At 33.4% G+C, this 21161-nt stretch overlaps 3 protein-coding genes across 10 annotated transcripts; 1 reads left to right on the top strand and 2 right to left on the bottom strand.

Annotated features, from left to right (window-relative positions):
* Positions 1–1393: 1393 nt before the first annotated feature.
* LOC139524895 (zinc finger protein 260-like) lies at positions 1394–7106 on the bottom strand. 4 transcript variants are annotated; one of them, XM_071320052.1, is made up of 3 exons: positions 6975–7106; positions 3387–4614; positions 1394–2888 (listed from the first exon to the last, which is right to left on the bottom strand). In XM_071320052.1, exons 2-3 carry the CDS (start codon positions 4582–4584, stop codon positions 2227–2229), a joined length of 1860 nt encoding a protein of 619 aa, XP_071176153.1. In that variant the 5' UTR covers positions 4585–4614; positions 6975–7106; the 3' UTR covers positions 1394–2226. The 4 variants fall into 4 exon arrangements, with proteins under 4 accessions (XP_071176153.1, XP_071176154.1, XP_071176156.1 ...); XM_071320053.1 differs by lacking the exon at positions 6975–7106 and adding an exon at positions 6824–6929; XM_071320055.1 differs by lacking the exon at positions 6975–7106 and adding an exon at positions 6683–6801.
* LOC139524893 (uncharacterized) lies at positions 6839–11733 on the top strand. Of its 3 annotated transcripts, none has more exons than XM_071320050.1 (2): positions 6839–6961; positions 9285–11733. In XM_071320050.1, the coding sequence occupies exon 2, from the start codon at positions 9291–9293 to the stop codon at positions 11541–11543; it is 2253 nt and encodes a 750-aa protein (XP_071176151.1). In that variant the 5' UTR covers positions 6839–6961; positions 9285–9290; the 3' UTR covers positions 11544–11733. The 3 variants fall into 3 exon arrangements, with proteins under 3 accessions (XP_071176151.1, XP_071176148.1, XP_071176149.1); XM_071320047.1 differs by having other exon boundaries at positions 6847–6899; XM_071320048.1 differs by lacking the exon at positions 6839–6961 and adding an exon at positions 7302–7420.
* A 1270-nt stretch (positions 11734–13003) lies between these two features.
* On the bottom strand, positions 13004–17546 carry LOC139524904 (uncharacterized). Of its 3 annotated transcripts, none has more exons than XM_071320065.1 (9): positions 17430–17546; positions 16494–16525; positions 16088–16254; positions 15832–15910; positions 15472–15518; positions 14915–14960; positions 14139–14227; positions 13822–13891; positions 13004–13196 (listed from the first exon to the last, which is right to left on the bottom strand). In XM_071320065.1, the coding sequence occupies exons 2-9, from the start codon at positions 16522–16524 to the stop codon at positions 13105–13107; spliced, it is 621 nt and encodes a 206-aa protein (XP_071176166.1). In that variant the 5' UTR covers position 16525; positions 17430–17546; the 3' UTR covers positions 13004–13104. The 3 variants fall into 3 exon arrangements, with proteins under 3 accessions (XP_071176166.1, XP_071176167.1, XP_071176165.1); XM_071320066.1 differs by lacking the exon at positions 17430–17546 and adding an exon at positions 17292–17399; XM_071320064.1 differs by lacking the exon at positions 17430–17546 and adding an exon at positions 17101–17278.
* Positions 17547–21161: the final 3615 nt, after the last annotated feature.

Here is a 21161-nt window from a genome sequence, read left to right as displayed (position 1 = left end):
CGGCCATCTTGGTTGGTTGACCGGGTCACGCCACACATTTTTTAAACTAGATACCCCAATGATGATTGTGGCCAAGTTTGGTTCAATTTGGCCCAGTAGTTTCAGAGGAGAAGATTTTTGTAAAAGTTAACGACGACGGACGACGACGACGACGACGCCGGACGCAAAGTGATGGGAAAAGCTCACTTGGCCCTTCGGGCCAGGTGAGCTAAAAAAGGGTAATGGACAATGGACATATGAAAGATGAAAACTTGAAAACATCAGGTATTTTTTAAAAAGATATGAAGTATATGGGTCTTCTACCTTCTGAAATATAAAGCTTAAAATAAATAGTTAAGACTATCACTGCTGGTTATTCATCTCTCTGTGGATGCTTTTACAAAAGCAAATACTTTATTGGAACAACATATTCAAAAGGGTATAGAGATATTGTAACATGGACTTCTTTTGTTCCATAAGATAATCCCTAGCTGAAGCGGGCGTCTTCTTTTTCTTTTGTGCAATGTTTAAATATGCAGCAGGTCATAATGGGGGCTTTAAATCTGATGCCTTATATTGGTGAAAGACACACACTGCACATTGAAGGATCTTTAGAGTAATCTGATACATTTAGGTATATCACATCCCATCCTTTTAGGTTTATTTGGTTCAAATTTTTTCATATTTTGTTGACTTTGGACCTATTTAAGTGAACAATTCAGTATGCGTTTTGCTGATTGTTAAAAGCTTTACATAGTTTCTTACATCCATGTCCTTTAGTCTCTGGTGGATTGTTGTCTCATTGGCGTATATATCACATCTCCTGGTGGATTGTTGTCTCATTGGTGTATATATCACATCTCCTGGTGGATTGTTGTCTCATTGGCGTTTATATCACATCTCCTGGTGGATTGTTGTCTCATTGGCGTATATATCACATCTCCTGGTGGATTGTTGTCTCATTGGCGTATATATCACATCTCCTGGTGGATTGTTGTCTCATTGGCGTATATATCACATCTCCTGGTGGATTGTTGTCTCTGGCATATATATCACATCTCCTGGTGGATTGTTGTCTCATTGGCGTATATATCACATCTCCTGGTGGATTGTTGTCTCATTGGCGTATATATCACATCTCCTGGTGGATTGTTGTCTCATTGGCGTATATATCACATCTCCTGGTGGATTGTTGTCTCATTGGCGTATATATCACATCTCCTGGTGGATTTTTGTCTCATTGTATATATATATCACATCTCCTTATCTTATACTTATCTCACAAAAAAGTTGAAGGATAAAAAGGTAAAAGCACATCTACAAAATTATACAAGTCCCTCACCAGAGATAATATCTAAATGTTGTAAAAAGCTGATGGTCAGTAAACTGGCAAAATAAAGAAACACATAAAGTATTATGAATGTTCATTATGTATTAAAGATATAAGAAAACAAAAAGAGCATGATAGATATAAATAGTGCAATAGCATTTAAACAATTAACAACTATAATAAATTACAAAATGCTAAACATTGCTTAAAAGTTAATCAAACTGCTGGACTTTTTGCTTGTTTCAATACAGTGCAGATGAAAATGATGTTTGATACAATATTCAAGGTTAATGTATTTAAAGTATGATACATTTGTACATCATACAAACTTTCATTTATTTTAAATGGAGTTGATTGTATAAACTAGCAAATTAGGATAAGATGGAACAGCAATCTTTTGACATTATAAAAACCTCACTTTTTTCAGAAAATTGTTACTTACAGAATTAAATAATACATACATTTAATTATTCCCCCTATTTTTAGTCTTTTTTCATCAATACAATAAAAAAAAACAATTAATTTCTGAATTTGAAGACAGCTGTTGCTATTGTTTTTTTCTTTTTGTTTTGTAACATATATTTTTTTCCTCATACATACATGTATAACATGTATAATAGACTCTTAAATTAAGTTAATAATCTCATTACACATGACCAGGATTTTTCATTAACATTTTTTCGAAAATTCATTATCACGCCTACGCATGTACAGAGCTGCATGACAGCAATATTTACAAAAATATATTTGTAGTTTCCTTTAAATTCCAGCAAAATACAAATTTATTAAAATTTTTGTTCAGATTTTTAAAATGAATTACATTTCTCTACTGAATACAAATTTGATATTTGTGTTTTGTATGTTCATGTATATAATGAAGAATATTATTCTTTGACAGTTCTATTCTTGTATTTAAATTATGCTGTTGGTTCTACTTCTACATGTTCTACTACAGATGCAGCCACCAGTTGGGCGAGTTCTTCCTGTGACAGTCCTGTCTCTACTTCCTGTGCGTCTTCAGGTACCTCTATTAACCCTTCCTCATTTTCAGCCGCAGCATCCATCACATTCTGTACATGAATTTCAACATCCTGGTCAATGTTTGAACTTTCTTTTTCCATGTTTTCTTCCTGTTGTTTTTTTAGATCTTCTAACTCCTCCTCCTCATGGCCTCTCATGTGATTGTCTAATATTTGTTTACGACTAAAACCAAAATTACAAATATCACAACGATAAGGGGTTTTCCCTGTATGTGTGCGATAATGTGTCTGTAAGTTTACCTTCTGAGCGAACGCCTTCTTACATACATCACATTTGTATGGTTTATCCCCAGTATGGATTCGTATGTGTCGATACAAGTCTGATATCTTAGTGAATGATTTACCACACGTATCACATACAATTTTACCACTGTGAACTTTCAGATGGACATGAAGACGATACATATCACTAAATCCTTTGAAACAGACGCCACATTTATATGGTGTGTCATCACCGGCATGGATCTTCATGTGCCGTCTTAGATTACCACTCTCATTGAAAGCTCTCGTACAGATGGGACACTTGTAGGGTTTCTCACCTTAAATGTATAGAAATTATATCAGTATGTACATGTACAATGTAAAAAGAACAGTAATACTTCTAGTTAAGAATAAAAACATTTTTTTCTAAACACTTAGAAAACTACAACTGTGAATGAACTCCACCTTAGCAAATAGTGATTTTAATACATTTTGTACTTAATAGCTGAATAGTTATAACATACATGATATCCAAATACATGTTAGTTTTCTTGTTTTTAGTTGTTTTACTTTTGCCATTTCAGATCCTTTTATGGCTGACTATGTGGTATGAAATTTTCTCATTGTTGAAGCCTTAAGGTGACCTATAGTTGATTCTTTCTGTGTCATTTGGTCTACTGTGGAGAGTTGTCTCATTGGCAATTATACCACAAGTTTGTTTTTAATGTAGATCATTTCTTGTCAAATTTTGTTTCTAAAGATTCATTCATTTATTTATTTTTTCTATGTGAAAAAAGTGGCAAGTTTGAATAAATATATGTAATGTAAATGTTTACCAGTATGAATACGCCTGTGCATCTTAAGTTCATAACGATGCATGTATGTCTTGTCACAATCGTTACACTTGTAAACTTTGGCATGGGTATGTGTCTTCAAATGGCGATGGCAGTTACTCTTACTGTTGTACTCCTTGCCACACACATTACACTTATATATATACTTGGTATCATCTATTCCATCACTGGGGTTATAATCTGGGTCATTATTCATTATACCAGACTCATCCAGTGGATCTGCAGTAATTGTCTTAGGAGTCTCGACCCCATCAATTGTACCATCTTCGTTCACCGAGACATCCATTAGATTACCAAGATCTATCAATGTCGCTACTTGTTGATTCGGTAGTGTCACTTGATGACTTTTGACCATGAACTGTTTTTCTCCGTCAGATGATTCTGTTTCTTGAATGGTTTGTTGTGGGGGTTGGGCCGTGTGTGTTGGTTGTTGAGTTTGTTGAGTTGGTGTCCGTGGTGGTGGTGGCGGTGGTGGTGATGGTCGATCAGGTCTACGTGGATTAGTCTCTACTATAGGTCTCATGTTAGCTTCATCTTGCTCATCTTTGTGAGTCTTCAGATGTTGTAGAAAGTTGACCTTCTGAAACAAATTTCCACAATAACCACACATATAAATTTTCTCTTTGGCATGAGTTTTGAGATGATTCTGCCAGTTAGCCCTACGTTTATAAGTAATGCCACACAATCCACATTTATGAACAGTCTGATCACTTTTCTCAGTCTCGTCATCCTGAATATTTTGTATAACACTGGCATTGGAAAATGACTTTCTGGGTTTTACAGGTTTTAATGTAGTTGGTGGACGTCCTCGTTTTCTCTTTCCTTTTCCAAAATTTTCTTGGTTTTCTTCATCACGAATCATTTCTTCTACTTGTTCATCTTCCACTTCCAAGTTAGTATCTTCCGTAACTTTAGTTTCTTCCTCATCTTCTACTGGAAAATCAGTCTGAACACCACTGTCAGCAAAGTCATAACTGTTATGGTGTGGTACAGTTGTGTTTTGGATACCTATAGTACGACAAAAATGTCCCTTCCATTTGAACTCTCCCTCTGCTCCGGTATCAACAGTAGTGTTGGAGTACACAACAATCTGTACAGTTCCATCTGGTAAATATTCTGTTTTATAGTTCCCTGCTGGTATCTGGACTGGTACCCCATCAATTAAGATTTCTTGATTCATTCTGAATCTATACACTCAACTCTATTTACACTGAAATGAAAGGGGGAAAATGTAATATACAAAGCAACAATAGCATAATAAAACTGAAAATGATGAAAACTTTATATGTGTGTAGGTTTTTATTGTGCTTTGTATTGATCTATTGAGTTGAGCAACTGATTTTTCCATTTTGTCATGTTTGTTCTTATGTTGTGTGCTGTTACACTAATGTCCTAGGTTAGAGGAGGGTTGAATCCTCAAAAACATGTTTAACCCTACCATATTCTTTGTCTTGATCCAAGTCAGTTGTTGGGTCATAAATGTATTTTTGTAAATTGTTGCTGTATTATATATCATATTAGATTTTCATGTTTTGTTTGGTACATAAATGATGTTACACTATAGTATAGGTTTTTCTCATCGTTGAAGACCATACAGTGACCTTTTATTGCTTATATCTTCACCATTTGAAGTCAGAAAATCCATCAATAAAATACTGTAGTAATAAAGTCAACTATCAGTAGATCTTCTCATAGAGTTTACTGATAATCAACTTTTATAATTTACAGAATTTTTATAATAGAATTTCTAATTCCTGTGCTCTTGATATTTACTCTTATTATTTATTTTAACCAGTAAAAAGTAAACTTGCCACATGCTCGTTTAATATTATATCAAATTACATAAGTCCAGTTGATATCAAGTATGTCTTTGTGAAGTATATCAATTTCTAATTATGCGACTGCTAGATATATTATGGTTGTCAGTCCTTTTCTCATTTATATGTTTGTGACGTCTGTTTGTTTGTTTGCGTTTTTTTTTTTAATTTAGTAACAATCCTATTGTTTGGAGTTCAAACTAATAAAATTTTTACTCTCATTATTACAGTACCACGATTTCCCAAGACTACAAGAACAAATTTATATCCAAAGGACAAACTGATTTGTCCCAAAAACATGGTGTTATACTACTTAAAATAATATTAAAGTATATAATTTTAAGATATGTCATGTTTACTCAATGAAAGTGCAATTTATCTTCAGGAAATCGCTAAGCATGTCTTGTAAGTTATAAACATATCACTTGTTGAAAACAATATGGCAGATGTCTTTATATGTATTCATAAGGTAGAAAACTTTAAAAATGTGCATACATGTACCAATCAATTTCTTGAAGATAACTTGTATTTTTCTTGAGTATTTAAAACTAACACGTCTCAGATCTATAATTTGCAAGTTTAAGCGATGAACACTATGGAAAATCATGTTTTTGAGACAAATCAATACACCTTATCTCTAATCCCGTCTGACCCGGCCACTTGAACTTTGGAGTCATACAACAATCACTTTTCCATTGTGGCATCAGATATTTTGTTTTATGACGTTAAAATTTTACGGGAACCTGTGTGATATCCAGCATTCTAATGCAACAACGTTTGTAACGTTCATTTTGATTGGATAACATCACTTTCTTACATGTCATCAATTGACAATTGATGCTATGGGACGTACGCGCAAGCTCCGACAGCATATGACAGATGTCAAATACATGTTTTAACGTTGTTTTCTGTCAGTTTCATTAGAATGGAGATAACAATATTGTATTTTAAGCTCCGACGGCATCAATTTGGGATTTGATGGTCGCAAATACCTGTTAACTGTCTCTGCTGACGCGTCGCCAGTAAACTTACTTTGCAACTATCAAATCCCCAATTGATGCCGTCAGAGCTTAAAATACAATACAGTTATCTCCTAAATGGCGGACAAATAGCGATAAGGTGTATTTGTCCTCGAGATATTAATTTGTTCTTGTCCTCAGAAAATCATGGTACCCCTATTATCATTATTATGTGACTAATCCAAATAATTATGACATTTTGAAAGACTATTTTATTTTGTTGATTTTACAGCTTACATTAAGTGTTAAAACAAAAAATAAACTAGCCTTTCTGGTTTCAAGAGGTCATAATTATTTGGACTAGGTTGCTGCTAGCTGAAGAACCGTAGCTCTTAAGTTCCGCAGCTAGGTTGCTGCACGTTTATTGACTATTGTTTATATCTTTTTCTGACATGGAAAAATATTTCCCTTGTCCTTGACTAAAGATGTCATAAAATTTTACACTTTAATAGAGGTTTTTTTTCAAGACTGCATAAATTGACAAAAATGATCCATTGTTACTCAAAAAGTAACAAAGTGCAACGTTTGGCAAATCGAAAGTAGAAATCCGCTGAGAAAGCTACAAACAAAACGTTTATTCTACCCTAAATGTCGAGATGATGCTTGCATAACTGTAGAGCCTCATGACTGCCAAGCTTCTGACTGAAAGACTTTTCTAGGTTTGAAAAATATTGTCCAACTTGGAACTCACGAGTAATATTAGCAAATAATTGGTGAAAAAGTATGAAACTTACAACTCTAATTCACAATACTCTATCTAATGTGCAAGACTGAATAGAATGGCGTCTCCCGCAGTACGTTGACAGTAAAAGGGAGTTAAATCTAAGTAGATTGCAACACATTCACAATCTTTACGGATAGCGTCTGCTATTTTGGGGTCCTTCAAGGGTTTTCTCATGTCATTTCTACCACGAAATAAGCATATAACCAATACAAGACTTTTTTACTTTGAATAAATATTTTCTAAAATATTCTAAATAAAAAAAAAACATATTTCTTAATTTTTTTTATTGATGAATCATTATTGCAACCCATATTGTGCCTTAAGTGTCGCTGAAGTTATCTCCCTTATAGTTGACTGTCCAACAGAGGGCGGGTCTCTTTCAAGAACGCGGTATAGGAAGATTAGTGGCAGACATCTTCAAACGCATACATAAATTTATACTTTAGTTGAATATAGGTATGTTCCCTAAATCAAATGACTTCTGTCGTAAGCCAGAAAACAATTCTGTCCACGTGCTATTGTTGTGACCTTGGAAATTGACTATCAGTTCAAACCTCTGAAAGATTATCAAACGGAAGCTTTACAGCCATTGAAATTGTTGGCATTCAAGCATCAGATTGATTACTTGGGTACAGTGTGCGCTTGCACTCGAAGAAGCTACTTTCACTTTGTTTTTTTTGCACGTGCAGAAGTATAATATGAGACAATTCTCTTTTCAACACAATAAAATCATTCAAACATATAAAGCGTTATGCAAGTTATAATTGCTTAACCTCAATATTTCCAGATGTTCATATAAATGGCTTCTTTGGGTCGAAATCTTGTTTAACTTCAATACTCTATTATATCAATATTTGTCTTTTTATTTTTAGCCATACCTGATGCCCAGTGATGGCGTTGTCAGTTTATTTTCAATCTATGAGTTTGACTCTCCCTCTGGTATCTTATGTCCCTTTCTATGACGATCATGTCATGATCAATGCTAAGAGTAAGATACAGTCATTAAAGAAAGCCAATCATAAATATAAATTATGAGTGTAAAAACAGACTTTTTCCATTTCCTTTCTGATCAAATTAGTAAAACTTAAACTTCGATGTAAGGAAAAAGTTTCAAACTATTCTTTATTTAATCAGATCATTAAGTTGCAAACAATGCACAGGTCCTTGACAATTTTCAGAGAAGAGTGTATTGTCATAGGTGACCACAAAACCACATACTATGTTTCATCCTGTTTAATGAGCCAGTCTGTCATTTAAAAACTTAGACAAGTCCAAAAATGTAAACACTTTTGTCAAAATACAAGCCGGAGACAATAATAGGTGACCTATAGCTGATAATTTCTGTGTCATTTGGTCTCTTGTGGAGAGTTGTCTCTACATTGGCAATCATACCACATTTTCTTTTTATATTGTTATTAATTAAAGCCTGAGCTCTGACTGATGATAAAGGCATGAAATATATGACATGATTTTATATGGACAAGGTTGTTGATTGAATCATATAAATATCTGAAACTTGTAAAAAAATAGATAGATTTAAACTACAGACATTAATACATCAGATATTTGTCAAATCTACTTATCTTTCCATGAAATGGCATTAGCATGATACTTGTAGCTATTATTTGTCAAAATATAATATAATAGGTTAATTATGTACATTACTCAAAATATATGAATAGGAAGGGGTATTCAATATCTCAGCTGCTCACCCTACATGTACCACAAACAGATCCTATTTGTCCCTGAGACAACTATAAACCAGAAACCAAATGACTTTGTAAAGTTAGCAACTATTTGTCACTGTACTTAACTACCTTCAACAATGAAAAACACCCATACCACATACATGTACGTAGCAAGCAATTAAAATCCAGAAAACAAAAATGTAAACAATTCACATTGAAAACCAACAGACTAATTAATCTATGTTCTAAGTGTATGTCACATTCAGAAATATCACAGGAATATATAGTTAAACATTGATTAAATTAAAAATATTTGTAACTGTACAAGAAAAACTAAATCCAACAAATTTGAATAAGAAACAGATATCATGGGATTTTAGAAACTTGAATTTTCACAAGGTGCCCCATTCCAGTCATGCTTCAGTGATTCCCTACATGTACATATATAATCAAACAACTTTTTTTCCACAACACCCCCTCCCTAGATCCTTCTATATAATAAAATTTATATGTACTCTGTAAGCACTATTCCAAGGTCAACAGATCCAGCCTGATAGGATATTGTTTTTTGTTGTTAGAACTTTACATGATCAATTATGTCTTATTATTTATCAATTGGTTTATGATTTCAGAGATCCATGATGACAGACCACAGTGATGGTCAGCCCATGTACATATTACGGGAAGGTGGGGAGGAGGATACCAGTACATTAGAATCTCAACAGGGAACGGTCAACATCTTTACCCAGGATGGCCAAATGGTGATGGAAATCACAGGACAAGGGGACCAGTCACAGTTTGCTGATTATGGTATAGACGAGGTCCAGGCAGGGGAACAGATGCTGCAGATAGCTAACACCTTCATCAATGCTCAGGAAGGGGAGCCACATTTATTACATATTGCTAATACATTTACTGATCAAGGCAAAAATAGTCAGGAAAAAAAGACAGATGAAAATTATGACACTCATATTAAAGGGGAGATCATTCAGTCCGAAAATGGTAGTGAAGAAATGCATATTGTTTATGGTGAAAATGAACATATGTATTCTGTTCAAGATAATTCAAGCTTAAGTGCAGGAGAACAGTCTGTTCTGGTTCAAATTCCTGAAATACAGAGTATAACTGATCAAAGTTTTATGAATTCTGGGGTACAAACTGTTGATGATATTTCACAAGAAGATAACCAAGAGATAATAATAGAAGGTATGCCAATACAGTATCAAAATCTACAGAACGTACGATCCGAGGTTTTACCTGATGGGACAGTCCAATTATACGTGGTTGATGAAGAGGCTGCAAAGGAAGAAGAAGACCAAACCACTGAGAGTGACGAGAAGTTTATTGTTACCGAGGAGGAGCAACCTTCTGTTGTGTCCGTAGTCAAGGAGACCAGGTACCGTGATGTGGCCACTCAAATCACATGTTATCCAAAATTTTCACGCCAGGGTTTATTTGATGTAGCTACTCAGGTTACAAAGAGAGATATTTTAGGTGGAACTGTTAAAAATCGTCAACTTCCAAATGGAACAACCATCATTCAAAACAATATAAAAACACAAAACCAGAGCACTGTTATACTTAATGCTGGAGCAAGTTCGCAAATGGTCTTCTATAAATGTAATATATGTGGGAAGTTGTACAAAAATAAACCTAACTGGCAAAATCATATCAAAACTCATGCTACTGAAAAGGTTTATATGTGTGGACATTGTGGTAAAATTTTCCAGAAAGCTAGTTTGGCATCCCATTTAAGGACTCATTCAGAATTAGCTCAAATTGCTGTCTTTGAAAATCTGCCTGACAATATGAAGCGTAAAAATCATAAAGCCATACCTGGACTAATACTGTCAAGTGAGGAAGCTTCTATTATAGAACTAGATATTATTGATGTACCAACGGAGGCTGATGAATCTATGTTACCGGAGCCAGAACCGGAACCTGAACCTCCACAAGCCGATCTGTCCGAGGTCTACACCGATAATGACATTCCAGCCAAAATGCATATGGAAGTTGAAGCTGAGACAGAAATACAGGAAGGAACAAAGTCAAAGTTTGTTTACAAGTGCAATGTGTGTGGTAAAGAATATAACAGTAAAAGTAACTGTCATCGTCATTTAAAATCTCATACAAATGACAAAGAATATAAGTGTGGATATTGTGGTAAAGGTTTTACACATAAATATGAAGTCAGGATGCATTGTAGAATACATACTGGGGAAAAACCTTTCAAATGTCCGATCTGTACTAGGGGCTTTAATGAGAGCGGTAATCTACGTCGACACATGAAAATCCACGTCAAGGACGAATCTCCATACAAATGTGGAGTTTGCTTTAAAGGATTCAACAATACTGCTAGGTTAAATGCTCATATGAAAGTACATACTGGAGAAATTGTATGTGATACATGTAACAGGAAGTTCAATAAAATCTCTGATTTGTACCGACACATTAGAATACACACTGGTGAACGTCCGTATAAATGTGATTTCTGTGATAAAACTTTCTGCCAAAAAGTCAACCTAGTCACACACAAGCGGACACATACAGGACTAAAAGCATTTAGATGTGACCTCTGTGGACTAGGATTCAGTCGCAAGACAATACTTGATACACACATGCAAACTCATGACAATCCTGCTATTGCTAAGGATCGGGGAACTGTTGAACGTACACCTGTAAAGATGGAACCATCAGAGGAATTACAGATTATAGAGAACGAAATGTCACGAGATCAGTCGCAGATAAATAGAGTGGATACGACGCCACGGGAAATCATTACAACAGACAGCGGTACAGAAATGGAAATAGAACAATTAGCTATTCAGCAAGATATATCACTAAATGAGGAAATTCATGTTCAGGAAGAGACATGTGTAACGATAGGCTGACAATGGATCTTATTTCTATCTATGAATTTTTATTTATTTATGTGCATCATAGATACAATGGTGTACAGAATGTATCGCTGTAATACAATATGCATTTAAAATGTATTTAATATTTATTGTAAATCATGTTAAAACATCCATCTTATCTGAAATCTTCAACTTGACATACATAAATTTTTTCATTGTTGATTACATTATAGATTTAACGGTCAGTTGGTCAAATTCAAAAATTGAAATTTGTATTATCTTTTCACAAATTTTCAGCAGAATCCAGAATTATTTAGATTTAGAAGGGAAGAAGTATGATGGTTATATATTCTGCTTAAACTGCAATTTTACAAATGAAATATTGAACTCATTTTAGCTTCTTTGCATACACATTTTGTAGTTAAACATCCTCTAAGATAAGGCTGTTGATTATGTGCATGTCTATAAGTCACCAGATGTTGATTTCTCTCTTTGTTGTTTTCACATTATTCATATTTGTGAGCTAGGATATTTAATGATGATATTTAAAAAAAAGACAAAATGATACATGTTTAAATTTCACACTGGCCTTTATGAGATACAAGCTAAATAAACTTAAACATTGTATTTAATCAAGCAAAAGTAACTTGATGACAGAAAAAAAAGGGGAAGAGTTGGAAACTAAGTTCTTATACATGTAGTTAAAAGTATTTATCTATCAAAAGACCATACAAATATGTTTAAAAAAAAATAACAGTGGTCTGGCTGATATCAGTTTTTCTATTTTTTAATTTCCACCTTTGCTTATTCTAAACAAGCACTTATAAAGTGGTCAATGGTCAGTTGGTTGTATGAAATACCAAACTGCAGATTAGTGTTAAGGTGTCATCAACAATTTGTTAAAGTTTGTGATTAGTTCAGTTAAACATGAACCACTAATGGTAAATCAAAGATATTTGGCATGGAGTTGAATAAGCATTGGCACATCTTATTACCATGGAGATTATTTTGGTCTTGTCCTTCAGTCATAGTGCATTCATTTGACTTTGATTTGAAAAGTTGTGATTAGGCACTTTAAGGAGAGTCACTCGTAGTAGATCAATGATATTTGGTATGCAGTTGTATAAACTTTGGCACATCTCATATCCATGGAGATTATTTCTCATGGTATATGACCTCAAAACAATTTCATTTTATGAGCAATAGAATTACTGTATGGGATCCTGTCCATCAGAAAAGGTTCATCTGACGTTGACCTCATTTAATAAATGGTGATTAACATAACATCTATGGTTACAGCAAGGAATTGTATGTTTAAATATGCAATTCCTTGCCGGTTACAAATGAAGTTTTTTTTTTTTTTTTTTTTTTTATCTTATTCACCCCTTGGCATCTTAAGTTCTGTCTTTTATGCAATCATTGATTAATATTGATGTGTGTTTTTGCCTTTTCAAGGTCTTCACCCCACAATTATAGAATACCAACACTATGTTTTATTTATATAATTTTATTTCCTGGCAAAGGCAATACAGTAACAAACACAGAGCTAACAAAATATTGCAATATCTATATCCTTCCGTACGTGTTGAGGTATTTAGTTTTCATGGTCTGGGTCTCCAATAACGGTATCGTCTGTCAGGAACTGACCAGTCGGCTTCATAGTTACCATTACATGATTTTCTTCTCCTAAATAGAAGAAATGCTTTTAATGTATAAGAATTGAATTATGTTAGGTTTAGATAATTCTGTACAAAAATAATCTGAATATATTCAGACTGAACTTATAAAAAAATTGTCGACGAAAAGTCGAATACAGACGCAAACTGACATGTCGTTAGTGTAGAGATCTATACTTCCACAAACTTGAAGGTGTTCATTGTTTGCATAATGTCCAATGTAAAACATTTCATGCATATTCGAGACGAGAAGAAGTAAACAATAAATTAATTTAATAGGAGCTTTAATGTGGGTCGAATGGGAAGCCGGGTGAGACATTCGGACTGCGACTTGAAAAAAAAATGTTTAATATGGACATAATTAAAGTTAACCTTGGGATAGACCACCCTCAAAGAGATGCTGTATGGGGTTTCAACGACAAGATAGTGTGGTACTCTCATAACATGCAGGCTCGAAGGCGTTGGATGTTACACCATACGTTTAACTGCTCGTGTCTGCACATTTGTATATCCATATTAGCCTAAATGACAGAAATTAGAAGCAATAATTAGGTATAATGTTTTGAACCATTTAGATTGAAAAATTAGATATTATAGCACCAAAAAAAACTAAGAAATTTTACAATTGAAATTACCAGCTTTCTCCTTCTGTTGGTGTTTCTTTTTTCTCTTCCTTTTCCGATGATGGACATTCTGATCATCAATCTAGAAGTATAAAATGCTTCAAACATATTTCCTAGAAAATTCTACTATACACATGTATGCCTAAAGATGTACAGTATACATGCTATTAAACCATTTTTAATCTGGTAGATCAGACTTTAACCTCGGAGTCATTAACTTTCAAGGGTAGATCACACTTTAACCTCGGAGTCCTTAACTTTCAAGTTCTCTCTTCATTAAGTATGTTGTGCTATTAAACGTTTTGGGAACCAATGAGAAAATTACTTACGTCTGATCCCACTGGTTGAAATAACAAGTTTGTCACGGTTTTATCTTTATTGTAATGAGGTGAAACTGAATGTCTTTTCCCTAAAATATCTAAAATATATTAAAAGTTTTGACCATAAGTCGATTAAATGAATATAACATACAAAATTAAACAATATCCCTGATAATAATTATTTGATCTGCTTTTTTGTTGTAGAATCGTTTGCATCCTTAAGATAACTGTAATCTGTAGCCGATTAAAGGAGATATAATACATTCAAGAAAATCAACTGATTTTTTTTCTAACATTTTTTTATACAAAAACAATGTTGAAATAACGGTACTTTTCAAACATGCGGAACCGTGATTAAAACCTTTCACGACCTATCATTTTCAACATATATTTCACTGAGCCATATTTGCACATCATTGAAGGTCCTCTCAGTGTGGTAGTTATTGTCTGCGACGAATGTAAAAGAATGCTAGACAAAAGCGGGCTAATCCGATGGTCAAGTGTATATATACTAAGTTGTCTAGAATTTTTGTAATGTGTTCGTCTCACTCTGACAGGATTCATCTTATCTTAACATTCGTTGACAGTTTTTTTTATATGTAGTTAAACCTTGATATAAAAGCATTTCAGAATAAAATGCAATGCAATCTTAGACTATTTAGTAAAGCACACATATATATACGGTACGATTCAGTGTGTTCAATAGAGGACAACCTTATGTCCTTAAATTCCTCTCTAGGCCTAGTTTGATAGAGTGGCAGTTATTTTCCAATATCATCACTTACCGATTCTTGGTTTCTGGTTCTGTCTATTGTCACAATCATTATAATCCTAATAATATAAACGAATTTTATTTATATACCATATGTGCATGGCGGACATCAAATGTGTAGATTTTTTAACCGAAAACGGTTGCTGAATTAAAACTTTGTTGGGAAAATGGTTGTAGTTTTAGTTTTCACCTATTTGTTTTAAGTATTTAAATTCAATATTGATTTTGGTCAGTTGAAACAAGGATTTTGGCCCGAGAGTTTATTAATATTAACCGAGGCTAAGGCGCGAGGAATATTTACATTTGGGTTGAGAGTGTTCTTCAATTCACAATTTTACACAAATTCAAAATCTGCAAAGTTTTATCAAAATTTTTCGTTCAGCATTATCTTTAGCAGATATTATAATTCAACAAAAATCATCACTAATACATAAAACTTTAAGTCGAAATATCATATAAGACACAATTTTCAAGTATACATCATACAGAAATCTTAATATTTAGTTTCCCGCAGGACATTGCATCAACTATACTGAAATACCATAATAAAAAGGGAGTGCATATACATACCTGTGATGACTCTATTTCTAATGGTCGATTTTCATCTGAAACTTGGTCTGTAAATAAAGTAATTGGATTATTATTCAAAAGAAGATGTGAGAAAAACGATATAAAACCTACTGTAACTACGAAATTCAGAGCAAGGAGTGAAATTATCTCAATAATGCAGACTCAAAAAAGCATATGCCTGGATTTGGTTTATTTGATTTTATTCAATATACAAGTATTTATCTATTGGTCTTAATTCATTATTGTCTTCATATGGTTCTTTAAACAGTTAACTGTTTAAATTAAATCGGATATTTACCATAAACAACTTAATAATAATATTAATTTTTATTGTTCATTGAGTTCTGAGTACCAATTTACCTTTCTTTCTTCGTTTTTTCTTCTTCTTTCTTCGGTTGTCCACAATATCCCTTGGTGGGAGTTCTTCGTCTGTATTTAACTAAAATTAGAGTTCAAATGAAAATGCAAACGAGACATTACTGAAGATATAATGTGAAAATTTTAGGTTTATACATGCAATGCCTGCTAATGCATGGCGAATGAGAATCTTGCTTATATTTATGTTTTGCTATACGGATTTTGGAAATATTATCGCACTATTACATTAATTTATTACCTGTTGGGTTCCTTGTCGAAGTTTTGATTCTAATCGGTCATCTTCATCAACTAGATTTTCTCTCCAACCGACCCGTCGGTCATTCGATGGTTGTACAACTGGCCTCAGTGTCCCAATCCTTGGCATTGTACGTTTTATTTTCGGACGTTTCTTTAGGCATATCCCGTCTAGAATATTAATTAAATGAAAAAAAGTCCTTTTTATCTTACATCGTTCAATTAGTAAATGAAAGATTAAAACAGTGTGAATTCTTTAAAACCAACATATATTTTATAAAAAGAGTTCCTCATATGTTCAATTATCATTAAAGCTTTGACTCAAGGTGATTATTATTAGAAAAATGACTCTCGAACCAAAATATCAACTTAAAACCGTTAGCATTCGTATATGTATAATGTATACGTACGTTTCCCACATGCTTTTGCACAGTTTCCCATGCTGAAAAAGGCATAAAAATTGTCAAAACCACCATGCACATCTTCTTTTTTATATTATATTAATTCAGTGCATGCTTTACAAAACATCTCAATAGTATCTTACCGATTCTAAATTAATACTTTACAGAACATGTAATTATTATACTAGTAGACATGTCTTCCACTGACCTCGCAATATGTAGTAACGGTGTATTGTATTGAATAAATCACTATCAAATACAGGTTATTTTTACTGATCTCAGGACTAGGTAGTTACAAGTATCTTCTACTGATTACAACACTATGTAAAATAAAACACATTCTACTAACAGTATTACCATTTTCTATTGACCTCAGCACTATATAAAACACGTGTCTTCTACTGACATCAACACTAAGTAAAACATCTGTTTTCTGCTGACCTCAGCACTATGTAATACATGTGTTTTCTACTGACCTCAACACTATGTAATACATGCGTCTTTTACTGACTGCAGCAATATGTATTACATGTCTTTAGCAGCACTTCATAGTACACGTGCCTTAATATTATACTGACATTAGCATTTTCAATACATGTATGTGTTAAATACTGACCTCGGCACTATGTTATAATAGTCTCTGCTAATCACCTCATCACTATCATGCATGTGTCTTTTACTAACATTATCACTAAATTATACTACTTCAGTTCAGAATAAAACATATGTCTTCTACTGACATCTGTCCTAAATAATACACGTGTCTTCTACTGATATAACTATAAAATACTCGTTTCTTTTACTAACCAATATCATGTCAGAACAAATATCGGAACAAAATTAAACATCCAAACAGAATATGACTAACAAGCACCAAAACGAAACTTGATTTAGCAAACCAAACGTTTTCTATAGCTTAGTGCATGTAGTGCCAATAACACTTACCTTGAATTGGGGTAATTAAAATGATGATATATTTCTGTATGTCAATGTGTTTAAATTATTCCAAGTCAAAAGAAAACTTTCACGGACAGTAAACAAAAATAAAGGCATTGTTTTACATTGTATGTGTCGTTTAAAAACATGGATTTAACTTCGAGATAAATCCAAATGCATTGCATTTACAGTAAAAATATTAAGTGTCATGTATTATTAACATGAAAGGGTTAACAAAACTCAAAAATAATGAAATTGTCTTCATATATATATGGATACCAGGAACTAAAATGAAATAGTTTTAATCTGGAATACAATACCAAATAAACTCATCATAGATACCAGGATTTTTTTTTTTTCGCCAGACGCGCGTTTCGTCTACAAAATACTCATCACTGACGCTCTAATAAAAAAATGTAAAAAAACAAATAAAGTACGAAGTTGGAGAGCATAGAGGACCAAAAATTCAAATATTCACTTTACATCAATAAAAGTTTTTTATAAGTTCGGACTTGTCTTTCCAAATGATTTTAGAGCGAGATACTCTTATATGCAAGAATTCCACTAAACAGAGATCTTAGCTGTAATTATTTAAATCAAACCGAATCTAAAACAATGAGAAAAGATTAAACACCTGCTTTCAACACATAATTCCCTGAATACCAAAACATATAGATATGAAATCATACAAGTAACACATAAATAATGATGACCAAAAGTCCTCAAACAACACACATGAAGCTGTACAATATAACTGTTCGGCTAATTTGCATCAATGTAATGAAAACGGCAATATATCAAACAGACGATTAAAGTTGCTGTACGATTATACAAGTCCACAGTCTATGCTGTAGTCTTGGTCCTCTGACCTGTTGAACTTTAAAAAGTCATTTTATTTCGCAATGGGACAGTGGTAAGATCATCAAAATGAAACAATGGTTGAATCATCATAATGAAACAATGGTTAGATCGTCAAAATGAAACAATGGTTAGATCGTCAAAATGAAACAATGGTTAGATCGTCACAATGAGACAATGGTCGGATCATCACATTGAAACAATGGTTGAATCAACACAATGAAACAATGGTTATATTGTCACAATGAAACAGTGGTCAGATCATCACAATTATAAAATGATTAGATCGTCACAATGAACAATGGTTAGATTGTCACAATGAAACAATGGTTGGATCATCATAATGAAACAATGGTTAGAATGAAACAATAGATGGATCATCACAATATACAATGATCGGATCATTACAATGAGACAATGGTCGGATCATCACAATGAGACAATGGTAGAATAATCACAATGAGACAATGGTCGGATCATCACAATGAGACAATGGTAGAATAATCACAATGAGACAATGGTCGGATCATCACAATGAAACAATGGTCGGATCATCACAGTGAAACAATGGTCGGATCATCACAATGAAACAATGGTCGGATCATCACAATGAAACAATGATCGGATCATCACAATGAATATGACCGAATCATCACAATGAATATGATCGAATCATCACAATGAATATGATCGAATCATCACAATGAAACAATGGATGGATCATCACAATGAAACAATAGATGGATTATCAAAATGAAACAATGATCTGATCATAACAATGAAACAATGATCGGATCATCACAATGAAACAATGGTCGAATCATCACAACGAGACAATGATCGGATCATCACAATGAAACAATGGACGGATAATCACAATGAAACAATGGATGGATCATCACAATGAAACAATAGATGGATTATCAAAATGAAACAATGATCTGATCATAACAATGAAACAATGATCGGATCATCACAATGAAACAATGATTGGATCATCACAATGAAACAATGGTCGGATCATCACAATGAAACAATGATCGGATCATTACAAGGATCATTACAATGAAACAATGGATGGATCATCACAATGAAACAATAGATGGATCATCACAATGAAACAATGGATGGATCATCACAATGAAACAATAGATGGATTATCAAAATGAAACAATGATCTGATCATAACAATGAAACAATGATCGGATCATCACAATGAAACAGTGGTCGAATCATCACAACGAGACAATGATCGGATCACCACAAAGAAACAATAGTCGGATCATCACAATGACACAATGGTTAGATTGTCACAATGAAACAATAGTCAGATCACCACAATAATAAAATGATTAGATCGTCACAATGAAACAATGGTCGGATCATCACAATGAAACAATGATTGGATCATTACAATGAAACAATGGATGGATCATCACAATGAAACAATGGATGGATCATCACAATGAAACAATAGATGGATTATCAAAATGAAACAATGATCTGATCATAACAATGAAACAATGATCGGATCATCACAATGAAACAATGATTGGATCATCACAATGAAACAATGGTCGGATCATCACAATGAAATAATGGTTATATCGTCATAATGAAACAATGGTCGGGTCATCACAATGAAACCATGATCGGCTCATCACAATGAACCAATGGATGGATCATCAAAATGAAACAATGATCGGATCATTACAATGAGACAATGGTCGGATCATCACAGTGAAACAATGGTCGGATCATCACAATGAAAAAATGGTCGGATCATCACAATGAAACAATGGTCAGATCATCACAGTAAAACAATGGTCGGATCATCACAATGAAACAATGGTCGGATCATCACAATGAATCATCGGTCGGATTATTACGAATATTTAGTTGAAATCTAGAAGACAATACTACTATTTTCTTTTACACCAATTAAAGATTTTAAGGTTCAGAATGGAGCAATGCAACAATTGTTGGATCTATTCTTCTGTTATAAATGTGACTTTTACAAGAAACATCTTTCTCATGAGCTTAAAATCAGAAAAAAATAACTGAATACAGTGACTTCTTTCTTTGAACTGTGACCTATCTCATAAAAAACCAAGCTTAGAATGTTGGTTTCATACAAGTTAAGGAATCTTCATATTGAATATTGTCCTTAATATGCAATTTATATTAACAACTGCATGCTAATTCCCTTTAAATATCTCTGTTAATTCACAGATACTGAGGCAGCTGTGTTAAACATGTCATATTCTTTCATCCAACATACATATATACATATCTATTTAGCAAGAAGGTCTCTAAAATAATAAATGAGGATAATTCATACCAGACATCTGCTTAAACACCATGTGAAAGCCTTTGGACAGAACAAAAACATTATTTGGCATATCAGACAGTCATACAAGTTTAGAGAATATAAGATTCGGTTCAGTGTAAGTTCAATTATTTATGTTTATATGTCTTTTGATTGAGCTATTTCAATTGATATTTTATAGTGTGTCTTTTTATGTGGTGCTGTTACACTTTTGTTTCAGGTGAGGGTGAAGGTTGGTACCTATTAAAACATTCAAACAAGCTGCATTTGTTTGCACATGTCCTAAGTCAGGAACCTGATATTCATTGAAAGTGGTTTTTGATGTGGTTCATAAGTGTTTCTTGTTTTTTTATATAGATTATACCGTTGGTTTTCCTGTTTGAATGGTTTTAAATTAGTCATTTTTGGTCCTTTATAGCTTGCTGTTTGGTGTGAGCAAATGCTCTGTGTTAAAGACCGAACTTTGACCTATAATGGTTTACTTTAACAAATTGTGGCTTGGATGGAGAGCTGTCTCATTGGCACTTATACCACATCTTCTTATATCTATTGAC

This window comes from Mytilus edulis, chromosome 5, assembly GCF_963676685.1.
Source record: "Mytilus edulis chromosome 5, xbMytEdul2.2, whole genome shotgun sequence".
Lineage (NCBI taxonomy): Eukaryota > Metazoa > Mollusca > Bivalvia > Mytilida > Mytilidae > Mytilus > Mytilus edulis.
This window is presented reverse-complemented; position numbering and strand designations above follow the sequence as displayed.